At 38.6% G+C, this 17551-nt stretch overlaps 2 protein-coding genes across 3 annotated transcripts; one reads left to right on the top strand and one right to left on the bottom strand.

The window, feature by feature from the left end:
* Positions 1-397: 397 nt before the first annotated feature.
* On the top strand, positions 398-3292 carry tmem264 (transmembrane protein 264). The gene is made up of 2 exons (XM_079470759.1): positions 398-928; positions 1062-3292. The coding sequence occupies exon 2, from the start codon at positions 1797-1799 to the stop codon at positions 2781-2783; it is 987 nt and encodes a 328-aa protein (XP_079326885.1). The 5' UTR covers positions 398-928; positions 1062-1796; the 3' UTR covers positions 2784-3292.
* Positions 3293-13922: 10630 nt separating this feature from the next.
* On the bottom strand, positions 13923-16400 carry rrp36 (ribosomal RNA processing 36). Of its 2 annotated transcripts, none has more exons than XM_079470771.1 (8): positions 16196-16400; positions 15695-16088; positions 15310-15448; positions 15098-15164; positions 14829-14933; positions 14682-14756; positions 14461-14578; positions 13923-14333 (listed from the first exon to the last, which is right to left on the bottom strand). In XM_079470771.1, exons 2-8 carry the CDS (start codon positions 16023-16025, stop codon positions 14191-14193), a joined length of 978 nt encoding a protein of 325 aa, XP_079326897.1. In that variant the 5' UTR covers positions 16026-16088; positions 16196-16400; the 3' UTR covers positions 13923-14190. The 2 variants fall into 2 exon arrangements, with proteins under 2 accessions (XP_079326897.1, XP_079326898.1); XM_079470772.1 differs by having other exon boundaries at positions 15695-16081; positions 16196-16364.
* Positions 16401-17551: the final 1151 nt, after the last annotated feature.

Here is a 17551-nt window from a genome sequence, read left to right as displayed (position 1 = left end):
TACAAATACATTACATTATGTAAATAACATATGAGCGCCCTTTCATGTAGTCACACACGTTGTAAGTCACAAACATTGCAATGACAAATGAAGTCATAATATTCAACAGCTAGCGTTCTGGAAACACTGCAGGACAAATGCTAAAATAGTTTGTGAAAATGCACACAAAAATGATCCACCATCGTGTAAGCTTACTGTAGCCTATTTGCAAATGTTTTACCTTTATATAATGTGTATGTGATTTCTGATTTCTTGACAACTAGGGTTTCTATTTAAACCATCCTTTTGCTCCATGATCACACACTCTCTCTCTCTTCCACACACGGGCGAGTAATACTGTAGTGATGCTCTGAGCGTTTCCTTCAGTACTGTATAATCTCCTTCTTTACTCCTCCAGGACCCCTAGCACTCTGCTGCTCAGAATGGAAAGCAGAACTTCTGATAAACCCAATGTCCGGACAAATATAAAGAGAATTCCTAAGAGAGCTACTGTATATAGAGCCTGATATGTAGGCATCTGGAAAGACATTACAAGTTGTGACAGCGCCGAGAAGATCAAATGAGAGCTTCACACAATCTTTATCCGTAGCTGTTGCCAAGCGTCCCTCTTTGACATCCATCTGACTGCGCATAAGTGAAGGGGAGCGAGCGAGAGAGAGAAAGAGAGAGAGAGAGAGAGAGAGAGAGAGAGAGAGAGAGAGAGAGAGAGAGAAAGAGAAAAAATGTAGGAGGCGGTTACGATCCGAACAGGCTACACTGGAAAGCCACAGGCTGCACGCATCACATTGCTGTGGAGTTTCAGAGGAAACCGGGATGAAATGAGAACGATCTGAGGGGTGTTTGCTGTCAAGAATATTCCTGTGAAGATTTCGGACGGGAGGCGGAAACTTATTGACTTCTTTGGCTTCGACGTCGAGATGGAGATGAGGTGAGAGTGATTTTATTAAGAAGCAGGTGCCTGTGATCTTTCAGAAAAGGGGTCATTTTTTTGTTGATAAACTACTTAAAAATACTTGCCGTTCTATGTCATGTTAACCTCTGCCAATTTGCTTTTTTCTTAGGGAGACGACAGCAGATGGATTGGGTTTAGGACTTGTGGGATTTTGAGACATTTCACTGCAGTTTTCAGGTGTAGACAGAGACACGCGGATTACATCTCAAAATCTGTGTTGGAGCACGTTGAAGAACCGTGTCAGCTGTAGTCTTGTCCCTGCCAATCTGAAGAGGAAAACTGCTGGGACCTGCAATTTCACTTCTGGCGTCAAATGAGAAATTTATCACAGCCACTCACATCTGACACACTGTGCCGTACGACTCCTTGGGAGAAAATAACAGCCGACGGCTCTGCTTACAGACCTGAGGATCTGAAATATTAAAATCTGTGAATGATGCAATTAACGATTAACGGAAAATGAAGGAGCCGTTATCAGTATGCAAAGTCTGTCGGTGTTCACTAGGAAAACCGCGGGATTGAGTTAAAAGAGAAAAAATTTCTCTGTTGATCGTGACTGACAGCGGCACCAGGTTTGACGTGTGCTACCACAAAGTATATCCTGTGGATTACAGTGTTTGCTTCAGGCTGATGTTTTCCCTCTTCTTTCATTTCTTCTTGTTTCGAAGAGCGTCTTGTCCTTAACGAAAACAATTTGACATATTGAGTGTTGCGTTGACCATAGCGAATCATAATTGGTCCCTGGGGTCACTCTATAGCATTCTGGTGCTTGCTCTTATGGATCTCCAAATCATCTATCCCGTTTGATTGAACAATCAGTTGCTTATCTTGTCTCTGCTTCAGTATGGTCCCGCCTCCCCCGTCCAACAAGCCACACGTTTGCCTTTCGTGTGTGCTGATCATGAGCAGCATGGCGCTACTTGACGCCTACCTAGTGGAGCAAAATCAGGGTCCGAGGAAAGTAGGTGTCTGCATCATGGTGCTGGTGGGGGACGTTTGTTTCCTCATCGTCCTCCGATACATAGCTGTCTGGGTGGGCGCGGAGGTGCGAACGGCTAAACGCGGCTACGCCATGATCCTTTGGTTCTTCTACGTCTTCGTGCTGGAGATCAAGGTCTACTTCATCTACCAGAACTACAAGGCGGAAGGCGACAGGGCGGATGCCCTCTCCAGCAAGGCTTTAACGGTGCTGCTTTCTGTTTTCGTGCCAGGTCTTTACGTCACGCTGGCTGCCATCGACCACATGGAATACGTCCGGCCCATCAAGAAGAGAGAGGAGCTGAGGAGTCGGTTGTTCTGGGTCGTGGTGGATCTTCTGGACATTTTGGATATTCAAGCCAGCCTATGGGAGCCGCAGAGGAAAGGGCTCCCCCTATGGGTAGAAGGTCTTACATTTTTCTACTGCTACATACTGTTGCTCATACTTCCTTGCGTGTCGCTGAGCGAAATTAGCATGCAGGGGGTGAACATTGTGCCGCACAAGATGTTGCTGTATCCCATTCTCAGTTTAGCGGCTATTAACATTATTACGTTGTTTATACGAGGTGGAAATATGGTGTTTTATAGGGACGTACGAGCATCTGGGATACTCATGGGGAAGAACGTCCTAGCAATTGTTTTGAAGACGTGCAGCTTTGTGCAGTACCGGAGACATCTGCAGGAAGCACCGGCGGCCGCACTTGCACCAGAATTGCAAAGGGATGCGGCGCCACAAAGTTCAAGAGGGGCGGTGCCAGTACTGATGCCCTTACCGGTGACCATGACAACACCGAAGGTCATCATACAAGATCTCACTACGCTTCCAGAAGAACCTGAATTTGAAGACACATGACAGGAAAAGTCTGACTGGGCAATACCCAAAGCGACCTACTCCTAATGTATGTTAGTGAGATAAACGTTTGTTTGGTGAGACGAGAAACACATTTGTCATGGGGTCCATACAATCTTCAGAATAAAACTAAAATTCACGGCAGATGAAACGGAAAACCATTAGTTGTCGAGTGGCAGGAATTAATTTGGAGAAATCACACTTCAGAGGAACTCACTGACCCTACGATTGTACAATCACGGATTACTGTGAATAGTTTCTTTTCTGTTCTTCCCGTAGCTGTTAAAAATGTGTTTTCATCATGTTTCTTCATGCATATATTTTATCAGGTGAAAGTGGTGAAATTATGTGTTTGAGACAACCTGGCAGAAACGCCTTTCAATTTACTCAACCTGTTAAAAAACGTAATGTTTTATATTCAATGGATGTACGGCTCATGTGTTCTGTTTTGATGTTTTATGAGATTCAGACAGACGATATTTTGTCATTAAACCTGTTTTTGTTTTTATCCCAAACTGTTTTTTATTGCTGTCCCTTTCTTGCTGTTTTTACTTTTTCTGGTGGTGTTTTGCTCAGGCAACCATTGGAATTGCAGGACTATTGCTTGGGCTTCTGAGTTTTTCCTTTTGGCGTATAGCAACATGATTGGTACCTCCAGTGTCAAAGATGCTTATTGAGACACCCTAGCAACAGCTCGACAGCGTGCTCAAAACCACTCACAGCATCTAATTGACCCTATGGCCATGCCATTGCAACCACCTGGTGAGTTTCACTCAGGCGAGCAAGTCACAAATGTTTCATCTTTTTAAAAAAACATTCTTTGTTCTTTTCTTGGAGAAAAGTTACTACAGTGCGCTAAAAGCAAAGACTTCCTCAAAGCGTGACACAAATCCAGATGGTGTTATTGAGTCTCATCGCACTTTCAAGTCTCTGAAGTTCGGGATGAACTTTAATCTCCCCTTGGCCACATGATGATAAAGGCAGTCTTTCTCTTCGACAAAACTGGAGTGAGAACAGCTCAGTGAATAAAGTTGTCAAAATCAAACGATAAGTTCAGAAAAGTTATTTTCTCATTCATATCATTTTATCCGCTGCGAATCTCAGAGAGCCTCAACTGCTACTATTTGCAGTTCCGTATTTCAACAATAATAAGCAGATGTTTGCCTGAGTTGAATTGAAAGACGTGTTTTAAGACAAAGTATACCTGGAGCTATATTTTTAGCACGTTGCTATGGCTACTGTTAGATTAAAGCCTTATCTAAATATTGCACAAAGATATGTCTCGAAAAGAATAAAGCTCACGGCAAACACATTTGACATGTTTCTCATTTCTCTAATGACATCTCAAGTGATATGATGTTTTTTTGCATTTAATTTGATGGTTTAAAATGTTTCTTTCGTCACTGCGTTGTTGTTAAAGTGACAGTTCACCCAATAATGAAAACTGTCATGATTTACTCATCCTCAAATTCTTCCAAACCTGTATTCATTTCTTTGTTCTGACAAAGAACACAAAGATATTTGGAAAATGACATTTCCGGGACATTATTGACTAACATAGCAGGAAAGACTATTGCATATATTGTTCCACTTGTACACTTAAGAAGATATTTTGAGGAATTCAGGCAAGCAAAATGTTCTGGGGCACCTTTGACTACACCGTTTTCATTGTTTCTACCACGGTAGTCAATGATGCCCCGGAAATGTCAGTTGCTAACATTCTTCCAAATATCTTTCATTGCGTTCAACCAAACAAAGACATTTATACAGATCGGGAACAACTAGAGAGTGAGTAATTCATGACAGAATTTTCATTTTTGCGTGAACTGTCCCTTAAATAATTACTGCAATGGATAAAATAAGAATTGCTGTAAAAAACAGGCACATTACAGTAATGAGAACTTGTGAAGTGTAATTAATTCTCACGAAAGTATCACGCCAGAAAAAAACTAATTTGTTGGGAAATTTTGTTTGATGTCGAGGGAAAAAATGACCTGCTTTTGTGAGATTCGACCAAACAGTTTTAATAACCATTTCATAGTTGTAATAAAATCACTTGAATGTTATGAATCTGTAGAAGATCTCTGTAACTTGATACAGAAATCCATCTTGTTTGATGTATACGATCCGTGCATTCGATGAATATCATCATCTTTTGCCTCTTTGCAACTACAACACAGCTTTCCTTATGTGGTTCCTTTAATATGCATGATATACAGGCTATGCAGATAACCGAGAAATGAAAGGGTTAAGGCTTTGTTTTTTTACCAAACTAATTACAGTGTGTTCCAAAATCCCTTTGAGGAAAGTCATTGCACTCAGAGGCCGTATTTGCAACGTCTCCTGGCATCATTTTCACTCATACAGAACCAAGTCTTATCTACTTGAATGGGGGATGATTTATGGTCTTTTAAATTGCTTGCTAAGGTCACAAAAAACAACATATTTCCCATCAACAAATAAACCTGACAGAACTGCGGCGTCTTGTTAATGTGGCATTTACTGTACCAATATTGTATATTTGGGCAATTCCAGCGTTATGGATGAGAACTTTTCAGTCACAACTTGAAATATAAATTCTCAGAGCATACATCCATTCTAAATCATAAACATCTTACAGTCATCCTCTAGATGTCTATATGACATCTGACAGCAGACCTCGCCGAGCGATATCGCAGATGTAAATGCAGACAATTGACAGTCATGTAGACGTCTGCCAGATGTTTGTGTGCTATCGGGGCATGGACGAGTTTTCTATAAATGCTAACAATTCATAAGTTATAGATGTGACAAAAAAATAACACACGGTTTTGTGTTATATAACCAAATATTGACAACGGTATGATCAGTATGGTAAAAATCTTTGTTCAAAACTAAGGTTGACATTTCCACTGCCCGTAAATCAAACTCCTTATTAAAAGTAAAATTCCTATCAGCTCTATGTAGTTGAATGAAAGTGTAAGTTATCAAGTCGGAATTATCCAACGTCCGACTTCCAATGGAATGCAGCACGAGAGCTGTGAGGCTAAGTAGAAATGACAAAATGAGTACCGTCAATTTTGGGAACAATTTATTCACATCAGCTTCATTAGCTGGATTATTGGCCGAGCACTGATAACAAAAACATCAAACCACGACCAGCCCTGGCTAAATGGCTCAATAAGCAATTCCTGGCTGACCGTAGAAAGCCCCCTGACAATGTTGAACTATGAAAGTCCTCGCACCGCGGTGATAATAGTGCAATTACAGGAAGAAAATTGTGTGAGAGGTTATTTTGGACAGAGGGTGGTGCGAGCCCGCCGCTATTTGCCAAGAAAATGGAGGCCACTCTTGTAGCTGGGGATTATCTGTCAGTCAGTTCTAATGTGGGGTAAAACTGAAAAAATGGTCTGCGAGGATGCCGGGCCGCTGCCGGCTGTGCTCCAATGCGGTTTCGTACTTACGCACAGTTGATAAATTCATCCTGTGGGAGGCATGAAAGTCAAATTAGAAATTGAGGACGGGATAGAAAATATTCTTCCTGGTTATGCTGGATGCGGACACGGCAGGAAGTGTACGTTTAAATGTGTTGGGTTGGTATTTTAATTGATTAATGCTATGCAGCAGTAGCGGTTCTTGAATCTGATTGGGCGAGAGGTGATCAAGAGCATTGATATAGATCCAGAACGACACTGTTGTTTTTATAGATGCAGCTACCCAGATTGCACATGTCCGTCTGTGAAATGTTTGATAAAGATCTGGAGGTCTGGAAGACATCTGCTATGTACAAACGTCTTAGAAAGAGCAGTGTACATCCATTCTAAATCATAAACATCTTACAGACATCTTCTAGATGTCTATATGACATCTGACAGCAGACAGCTCGGAGACATATTGCGGGTGAGCAAACATTAAAACAAATGTCTTGCAGATGTAAATGCATACATTAAATAGACGTCTTCCAGATGCAATAGGGATTATTTAGCTTTTTCTGAATTTACTATTTGTAGCTACTTGTAAGTTAAATGATTGTTTTTTGTTTCATTTTGTCAACATTTTTCCCATATAAAATGTAAATGTTGTTTTCATTTGCATTTATTTGCCACAAAAGTTGAAAAGGGACAAATTGGTGAAAACAAGTTCAAGTTTAAACAACCATGTATTTTAGGGATATGTTCAAAAAGCAATATATGATGGGACCAGCCAGATTTTCTGTTGAAATTAACTAGACAAATTTAAGGATAACCATAAGCGCTCTTACTTTACCGATCAGTTCCTATTACTTCTCAGCATGGTGTCTCTCTCAAAATATCTTCGTCTTTGATCATGATCAGGTTTTTGACAACACGTTTTACATTCTGGACTAGATTAATGTTTTTTTTTCACTATTAACAGACCCAGGGCATTTGTATAAGGTCCAAATACTGTAAATAATGAATGTGAAATGCTAAAATGCAGCACTTGAACTTGAATTTACTGTAGAAAACTAATATTTAAATCAATAATTTATAGCATTAATATGAGTGAAGTAAATAAGGGGTGATATTACATAACAGAGTTGCACGTTGAGCATGATATTACAAACAACAACTATATGAATATTTATTCAAATAGTGTAGTATTTAATTGCTGTGCTTCTGAAACCTTGTATGTCCAAATTCACAGTTTTTCAGGCAATGGAAAATACACTGTACTTTTTAAATGATCAAATACTGCGTTTTCAAAGTTGACATGCAATTTGTTATACCTTTTAAGTAAAACCCATTGACAAACATAAAGGGTGACTAATAATAATGATTTATGGCAAAATACAATCATCCAGAAAGATCGTTTCAGAACGATTTTTTAAGAGGTCGCTTAGAAATGTATGTGTTCAGCAAAATATCTGAAATGAAAGCAATAGTTTACCTTTATGTCATTTAAACACACGGCTTTTGTATCTTTGGCACCAAGATGAAGATTTTTGTTCATTTTTCAATCTTTAAAATGTTTACTTGTCACAACGGGAGTTGATTGTGATGTGTCTTCTCGAGCTTCAAAAGGCTACAAAATCATCATTAAATATGATCGTTTTTCAAATGTCCTGAAGGCATACAATCCGATGTGGTGAAAAAGAAATGAAAATAGAATCCATTATTATTAGCCACAATCCACTCCCATAACCAGATAACCCAATACAACACTTTTTTTAAATATACATCTTTTGTGTTCCTGAAGCAAAGGTCGCGGGTTTGATCCCTTTTGAACGCATCTACTTATACAAATGTATTTTGAATTCAAGTCACTTTGGATGACACCATCTGCCAAATCTGCATAAATGAAAATGTGCTGTATAAAAACCTCCATCTGGACTTCTCCAGGTCCTCGACTCAGTCCAACATCGATGTTATTGCGTATGAGCCTTAACTCGCGACCTGTAGAAAAGCTTTAACGCGCTTCACTCCGCTATGATTCAGCTTTTGGCACCTGTGGTCAGAAGCCGTGGGTGGCAATTAAGCTGCTTTTGGAGGAACCTGGCATTTCAGCACATTTGTCTCGAAGTCGCACTGGAACAGGCTCAGTTGTGTTTAATTGGACACATCATTATCTGCTGGCCCTGCAGTTGGATTCTTGAATTATGGGATTGCGTATTTGCGCTCCGGGCTCTGAACTACAGGGATCTTGTGTTTTTTGCTTCAATTAGCCTAACAATGTATTCAGATCCACCTCAGCGTCCACAACTCAACACGGGACCATGTGTCATATACGCAAGACGCCAGCTGCAATTTTGTGACTTGGGCTCTTTTTTTTTTTCGACAAACACACACACTAATAAAATGTATAGTTTGTAACATACTATAAGTCACTTTTGGATACATTTTGGTGAGAATTTGTGAAGCCGCGAGTCAAGATTTTTTCAAGTCCACCAGAATTTTAATTCGTTCTCGAATGTCTCATCTGTTTTTTCTTTCTCAGTTTCCAGGCACGAAGATGTTGGAAGTTCATCTAAGAGCACCATTGCAACACTGAGACGGTTGTCATTGCTACCTCGCACGTGAGCCGGTTTCCATGGCAATGTGAGCCACAGGTGATACTTTGTGTTCTGATGCTTTAGAAAGAAACCTAATGCAGACTTAAAGCAAAGTCAACAGTAAACTAAGAAATGGCTTTCTTTCAATGTTGCGTATGGTTTGAAAAGCATATTTCAACAAACGTTTACGTTTTATTTCAGATAAAGACCAAGGACTCATCTGGTACCATGTGCTTTATAAGAAAATATCTCTCATTCTCAAGTCATTATAACATTTGTGTAAGTTCATGGTGAGTGGCTTAACAATTTTGCTTAATATGTTGGTGTTTAATATATTTATTTTATAGTATTTCAATATTTTTTATTCCAAAATTAAATTTTTAGTCATGTTTTGCTTGCCATTGTACAACACTTGAATTCAAACATTCATTGGTCATTGACATTAATTTCTCTTTTAAAACGTTTAAATAGCTTTTAATATAATACAATAAAACACATTAAAATTCAACACACCGTTACATTTTATTCTTACCATCTCATTTACATGTTTCATGTGCTTGATTAAATAAATATTTCAGAGTACAAGAGTGCAAAAAACACGCCTTTGAACGCCAAACTGCAAGAAATCATTTCACACATTTGAAAGGTGTTTTTTTCCAGAAGAGATAAGACTTTTCTCTAGGTACAAAACACAAAATGAAATTTTAATCAAAGTGGGACAGGTCGGGGTAAACTGATTTGTTTAGCAACGTAATGAAAAGCGAATCAGTTGTTCCTTTCCTACGAGAACGCCGAAAGAGCAGCTATAAAAAACAACAACCTCAAAGTCTGCTGCAGAGTTGTTTACGCTGTCAGAAGCGCTTCTCGCGAGGGCCTTTTAACCCCCCCTCTTGTCTTTGTGCATAAGATGCATTTTACACGTATCTGTCATAATAAACCCTGACAACAAGGAGCGAGGAGCTTTTTAAAGGGATCAGACACCATTTGTTGTCTGTGGCTCAGTGGTTAGAGCACGCTAGCAACGCCAAAGTCATGAGTTCGATCCCAGGGGTTTGCAAATTGTCAGAAACAAATGTATTGTACAATGCAATGTAAGTCTCTTTGGATGAAAGCATCTGTCAAATGCGTCACTGTAAAGGCTGTATCGACTTTCACACAAATCAAATCTATTAGATACAAACTCTGTTACCTGCCATTTCTAATCTGGAGAAGTGAAGTCTTAGAGGCGAGTCCAAGAATCATTGAACTTATATTGACTGTGTTTCGACTTTTTTTGTAATTGGGTGATGTTCAAGATGGATTTCCTTGAGTTGGACAGTTGAGGTCAGTCTGCGGTGGAATAAAAAGATGTTCAATATCTATAGGCTATCTGGTTCTGGTTTGTTTTTGTGAACAGTAAATCCCCAAAACTCTGATATGCAAAAAATATATATGCTGAAATGGCCACAACGTTCTCTTTTGGTTTGATTGCTGCAGCAATTTAATCGATGTCATAACCCATCATGCAACATGTCTTTGTCAGTCTTCTGTAAGTGTAAAATTCAATTTCACACCTTTGACTATATTAATCAAACCAATCTCTCAAAAAGAGAAAAGGTTCCTTTCTTAAATCTTGAAAATAATTTCCTTGAAGGATGAAGTTTAATAAGACGTTTGCGAGAATCCTTCAAACTTTTAAAGCTTTTGCAGTATGAAACTCAGATGAGTGAATTATTTGTAGTCAGGTTCCCTCAAAGACTATAAGACACTTCTTTCACTTTAAAACATTTCCTTGTTAGTTTTAAGCATCCGACATGTCGACGCCATCACCATTAGCGGCATAACCATTAGCAAACCCAGGACATGACAAAAGAGGGCAATGGGTTAGTTTGAAAACAGTCATTTAGGTTTCAATACAGTCTTGGCAATTTCGTCTGCGAGTAGTGACACTAAAATCACACACGTCAACGACAGTAAAGTGAAAATAAACATTAAAACGCATTCGCAAGCTCTTTTGCTTCACACCCTTGCTGAGGATATTTAACAAGTAAAATATATGATTTGGATGCATTTTGATAAAGACAACAGCAGACGAACTGTGAAAGATGTGTACTGTTTTATCGTAAACAACAAACCCTAAATTTCTTTATTTTAGCAGAAAATTTTAACCAAATGAACTCAAAACTGATAAAACTTTAGTATGAGCTAAGTAAATTGAGTTTATTGTGATTTCATTATGATAAACTCAAATTACTTTAAAGGGATAGTTCAATCAAAAATAAAAATTCTGTCATCTTTTATTCATCCTCATCTCATTCAAAACCTGTATATGACATCTTCAGTGGAACAAGTATTTTAGAAATGTCTGATTTTGTGTTCATCTGAAAGTCAATGTTGTTTGGTAACAACATCCATCCATCCATCCATCCATCCATTCATTCATTCATTCATTCATTCATTCATTCATTCATCTATACACTGTCTTCCCATTTAAAACCTTAAAATCAAGATTGTTTCATAAATCGACATTAATGTGTATACGTGTGAGTTAGTTTCATGGTAAAAACATTGTAATGCCTGTATTGGCATGTATATGTATTTGTATTTCTCTGTGTTGTGTTGCTCTCAGGGCAAAAGTGTTGCTATGCAAATTTAGACCTTTGAAAAACCACCGCAAATGGCATTCAACTGATTAAACCAAAAGCTTTTTAACCTTCAACAGTTTCTGCCTAAAATATCTGTTTTTCATTCTACATTCATTGCCTACGGGACGCCCTCTTTGCTCCCGAGTTCAGATCCATGCGGTTGGAAGCTAAACCGAAACGTCATCGATCTCTCCCGCACCCTGTCCCATACCTAAACGTGACCTTGTTTCCCTTTGGCCACCTCGTTTGTAAAATTCACGCCTCATGGCCATCCACAAATCCGTGGCCTTGGTGAGGAAAAAGTGCAGCATCTTTAAAATCCTGACACAGTCTGGCCCATGCAGTCCATCAGACGGATAATCTGCTGGTACTGAGAAACGGTGCGCTGGTGTAATTCGATTCAAACAGCGGTTTAGTTCTCAGCACTCAGTTGGCTAATGTCATTACGGATTGGACTATGGTTATGTGTCAGGGGACATCACGGGGCTGTCGCAGAGTCAGCGCCTGTCAGACAGACCGTTCCCTCCTCATTTAGCGGGAGATTTCCCAGCAGGCCATCTCTGAAATGGATTGCTGGATCTTGGCAAGGCGACCCACCGTTTTCTTAGTCTTCAAGAAGGCAGTTTAAAAACAGGGCTGGTCGAATGCAATTCATAAGAAGTATTTAACAAATTTTATAGCGAGTCTTAAGGTGTTGAAATGTCTACTTGATGAACTATTTGTGGTGGAGATTATAAAGATCTGGGCTAGGCCATCTGTCCAGGGTGTATTTTGCCAACACAATCTCACAATCTCATACAAAGGAGAAAAAAATCGCCCCCTTTAAATGTTAATTACAATCAAATTGGCTTTGCAAGTCATTTCAATGAAAAGGTTAGAAAATTAACAATTAAGTCATCATCATCTGTCATTTACAACCTTCTGTTTTCAGTCACAAAGTAGATATTTGGAAAAATGTCACACTGACTTTGTGTCAGCGGAAGTCAATGGGGGGGTCAATGTTATTTGGTTACCAATGTTCTTCAAAATATCTTCTGTTTGTGTTCTGCAGAAAAAGAAAGTCATACAGCTTTGTAATGACATGTGGGTGAGTAAATGATGAAATAATTTTTGGGTGAACTATCCCCCCGAAATAATGTTAAAACAATTCATCCATACAATCTTCTGATATTTGTGTGTAAGGTGTGGACGTTCGTTTTTGCTTTTTTAAATAAATCCTACGTCCTTGTATGATTCATTGTACAAAGTCATACAAAATTGCCACATTGTAAAATATTTTCATTTTATAAGTTCAGTTTGGTCCTGTCTATTGTCCAAGATGCTGTGCTCCCACCCTCAAATGACCCTGAAAAAGATAAGCGGGGTTAGGATGGATAATGTGCAGATGTCCTGTAATAAAATAATATAATTTAAAGAATCTTTCTAAATTGGCTCTATGTGTCTATCTGGAAGGAATCTTGGGTTGCCTTGGTTACCTTTTCCCATCTATTCTAATAGCTAAGCAATAGCCTGCTTGTTGATTGAAAATAATGGTTGCAATAGCGTTAACCATTTAACGTTCCCTTAAGGTTTCCAGTAATGACACCGGTCCATTGGGTGGTCCAGTGGGCAACATGACAAACGCTACATTTGTCCTTTTAGTCAACGCTTCGAATTCTTTGTCATTAGCACTGAAAATACAACTGGGTATTGCTAGACGTATTGGAGATAAAAGGAGGACGTTTGCTTTAGATTCTAGAGATGAGATTTCAACAAGCCCTGGATGACCCAAAGATAAGGATTAACTGACGGAATGATTCTGACAAGAAACCTGAAGTTAAGGAAGGCTACTAATCCATCGTTCTGTATTCAGTGCGAGCGGTTGCAAACACCGAATGTGTACAAATCTTAACTGGAGTGACCTGCTTTAAAAAAAGACCCTGTTTAAATGTGCAGACTGCATGTGGGAGACTCTCATCGCATAAGGAAGAGCAGGTTAGGGAGATGTATGGCAGAGCCGGTACCCGAGAACGTAATTAAATGATTAATTGGGGTTTAAAGCTTGAAAGAAGTGTTTGTGCCCTGACTACGAGGTTTAGGTGACCTTTTCTACAAATAGACATTTAAAGAATAAACCGTGAGGAAGCGTTTGTATCTTTGAAGCACAGCACTATGCGTCTCTTAATTATCAAGCAAAACCTTGGACTCACCACAAACAGGCTCAGCCCAAAACAGACTGTGTTTAAATGGGTCACGATTTAGACGAAAGGGAAAATATTTTTGGATCTTGAAAGGGGTAGATAAGACGGCGGGTTGACTCATCCCCCAGACAAATATCGGCATCTGAAACGGGTTTTAATGTCTAGTGCCCTCGAGGTCACAGAACGGATTAACGTCATTCAGTGGCAGTTCAGATAGTTGATTTTTCTGCATAATAAGTTCGGCTTGTTTGAAAATCAAAGGGTGTCCGAGACAGTGGCCTTATGCAAGATATTTTGGAAGAACCAACGGCTCCATCTAGTGGTAGGAAAGGAGATGTGCCAAACTAAGCATGTTTCACGGTGTACATTTTAATTAAGTGAACAACAAAATACAGAAGTTACGTGAAACATCAAACTTGACAAAATGACCAGTTCTGTGTATCTGCATGTAGAAATGAAAATTAAAATTCACACCAACTTTAAAATCATCCAGTCAGTGATTTGCAAGAATAGCTGCAACAAGAATATGCAAGAATAAATTTCCAGTAGATGCTCGTGTCCATTGTTTCATACAGAGATAAATGATCAATGCAGGCAGATCCGTGATTGGTCCGTGTTCATTGCGCCTTGTGCTGATTGGGCAGCTTCCGGCGGTCTTTGGTGGCGTTACGTTTTCTCTTCTTGCTCAAGAAGTTCTCCAGTTTGCCGCTTTTCTTCAGTTCGCTGTATTTCTCCGCCAATTCCATCTTCTTCTTGTCGGCTAAAATCAAATCACATTAAAATATAAAATGAGTATATTTTTCCATCAACTCTTTGTGAACTAAAAGCACGTTAGAACTGGGAACTAATACAATGTTTTTTTAAAAGTTAAAGATGGATGGACTTGCATTTCTTCAGGAAGAAGGGCTTGTGTCCCTCGCCAACCATTTCTCTCAGTTTCTTCTTTAACTGAAGTTCCTTCTCTCTCTCATTTTCTTGCCTCTGCCGAGCTCTCTGCTGGTTTTGCTGTTGTATACATGCACAAGCATCATATGGATATGCTTTCACGGCAGTATTTTGATAATGTATATTTCACAAATGATTAGCTGTAGTTTTACGTCCAACTTACCAGTCTCTTAAGTAAAGCTTTCAGTTCTTCCTTTTTGTCCTCAGATTTAGCTTTCTTTAGCTTTTTTCTCACCAACTGTGAGCATAAGAACGCAAATAAAATGGAAGTCAAAAAGGAATCAAACAAATGTAACAGACTTTAGCAAACCTGCATTTCTTGTTCTCTGAGATCGCCGATGAATTTGTATGTCTTGTGAAAAACTTCAGGCTTGTATTCCCCTGAGAGGTCATCAAATCGGGGGTCTCTTGAAATCTGGAAGAAAAAAATCAACAAAAACAATGCAATTCAAAAACTTTACATAACAATAACCTGAAGGTTTGGGTGTAAACCAGCATTCTGTAGGAAGTACTCAATGAAAAGCACAAATATGGACATCAAAAAACCAAGATTTTACTTCACCTATTTTTTAAACATACATTTTTTTTGACAGGAACCACTTGTCTGATGAAAGGCACGCGTTTCTTTGCAGAAATCTCCTGAGGTCTGAGAGAAAAAACAAATGCTGTTATACAGAACAACTATCAAACCCGTGTGAACTCGTTTTATCATTCAAGATGGATAAAAAAAGTGATCAAAGATTAATAAACACATTTAAATTACACTTCAAAGTTTAAACAATCCTACATACTTGTGTCTGTTCAGTTTTTTCTTGGGCTCCGTGTTCTGCTCCTTCTGTTTTGTGGCACCATAAGCGATTTTTTGGTACGCCTTGGTTCCAACTTTATTCTGTAGCTTCATGATTTCTTCAAACGACATGCTTGATAAGTCTGATAAACACACAGATAGGAGAAAGAGGATATTTATTTTACTTGCATTTGGCAGACACTGTTATTCAAAGTGCATATCCAAAACACATGGGTTTGCAAAAAATAAAAATCACTAAATATGGAGATACCAGTTTCAGAAGGACAGCAGCGATGTACTTTAAATGCACTCAAAGTTGATAAAAAGATAAACAATTCTGTAAAATGCATCCATTATTAAATGATCATAACTCTGTCACGGGTATTTACCTATTTTAATATCCCCCTTTGTATGTGATTTCATGTTGGTGCTTCCTTCTTCTTTAAAGGCTTCTCCAGGAGCGCCATCTAACTTATCTTCATCACTTCCTGACACCTCTTCGTCATCTCCTTCCTCCGCAGCATCGTCTTCGTCTCCTTCCTCTCCTGGTCCATCTTCCTCATCTTCATCCTCGAAGTACTCTTCTTCGTCCTCTCGTGACGTCAGCATCGCACCCCTTTGACTGAGCAAAGCAAAGTTCTTCTCCATCTCTAAAGCATCATCTTCATCGCCTGAGCTCTGTTCTTCCATCCTGGCTTGCTTCTTTACAGATTTGGGCATTTTTTCTTAACGTAGCTTCTTGCTAAATACTTAGGACTGCGTGTTTCTGGGGGTCCCTATTATCTTCATAAAAAATATGTGTTATAATTTAAAAATATTTTTTTAAGTTAAAACCTGGTAACGTTAAAGCAGGTTAGTTATATTTCTCAAATTGTTTAGAATCCACCTACCTCATTGATTTCTTGTAGACGGTAACGTAAACATGACAGGTTTTTTACCGATCAAACATAATGTCAGTTAACAGAAGATGATTATAAAATCGGAATTTACTGTAAAACTCTTTCCGTAAACACGTGTGCGTACGGTCGGAGAACGGAGCCTGCGCGTCACATTACTCATATCAGAATAAAAGTCCCCCTGAATTCTTTATAACGCTCCTGTCAAAGTAAGAGTCTAGACTTGTTGTGTCTTTTTGTCTAAAATATTAAAGAATCGACGAATAAAGAGCAAATGTTAAATGATATATCTTATGTAATTAAATTTAGTTAAATTTTTATATTGTTACGATAGTTTAACAAATGTTGTCCACAGTTTTCTCACATAGAACAAATACATAGATGGCGTCTAGAAATTGTATTACAACTAAAAATGTAATTGTCTGAAAAACACAAATGGTCTATTTATCGTGTCTATAATTTTTATTACGTTTGTCGTTTACTTGACTAAACACTGTTCAACCACTTTTTATTATACAGAGTATAGTTTCGTGTAATTGTTTTGAATGTGGATGTACATCTATAAATGGCCAACACATGCAGTCATGATGCTTTTCTATGAATATTGGGATATTTTTATAACCAGTGCTGGAAATGGCCAAGATTCACTGGATAAACGTTAGTTGGAGACATTTGAGATATTTTTAAACATCTCTAACCAGATCAGTCACTGTTTTTGGTAAAATTATATTTCTGTATGGCAAATATTTTACTAGTGGGTGAGTAATAGAAAACCAAGAGACCCAAAAGTCATGACATTCATGTTGTACACTGCCGTGCGTGTGTGTAACCTGTCACAAAGTGCCGTGAAAGTTCCTACGTGCCGATAATAGTGCGATTAAGGTTTGCGCGCATCGACAATGCGACTAAATTAGAAGTACCTGTTTTTATTCGATTTGGGACTACGATTATAAATTTAAGATGATCAAAAAGCTCTGTTTTTCTCTATTGGTTTGGCTCATTTCTTGAAACAGATATTACATTCTCAAAACAACATGGACAAACCTCCAAACAACTTGGCAATTGTTTACAACAGAATTGAATTTCTCATTCATTTGATCAAATTGCAAATGTCTAAGTACATGTCTCAATGTCTCACTACATCTTTGCAAATGATTAAGTACAGTTAGCCTACATTTAGCACAATTTCCAAGTGAATTGATCTTGTTGATCTAAACTGATTGTTGATTATCAGTCTAATGGTGGTTCGCTCCAAAACGTTTCAGCGTCATTTCATTGTATAAGTCATCACACGCACAATAGTCTGTTCAATTGTCAAAATTAGTCAAGACCATAATACCATGAATACCA

Source organism: Barbatula barbatula (assembly GCF_947034865.1).
Source record: "Barbatula barbatula genome assembly, chromosome: 13".
Taxonomy (NCBI): domain Eukaryota; kingdom Metazoa; phylum Chordata; class Actinopteri; order Cypriniformes; family Nemacheilidae; genus Barbatula; species Barbatula barbatula.
The sequence above is the reverse complement of the archived record's forward strand: the minus strand, read 5'-3'. Positions and strand labels throughout refer to the sequence as shown.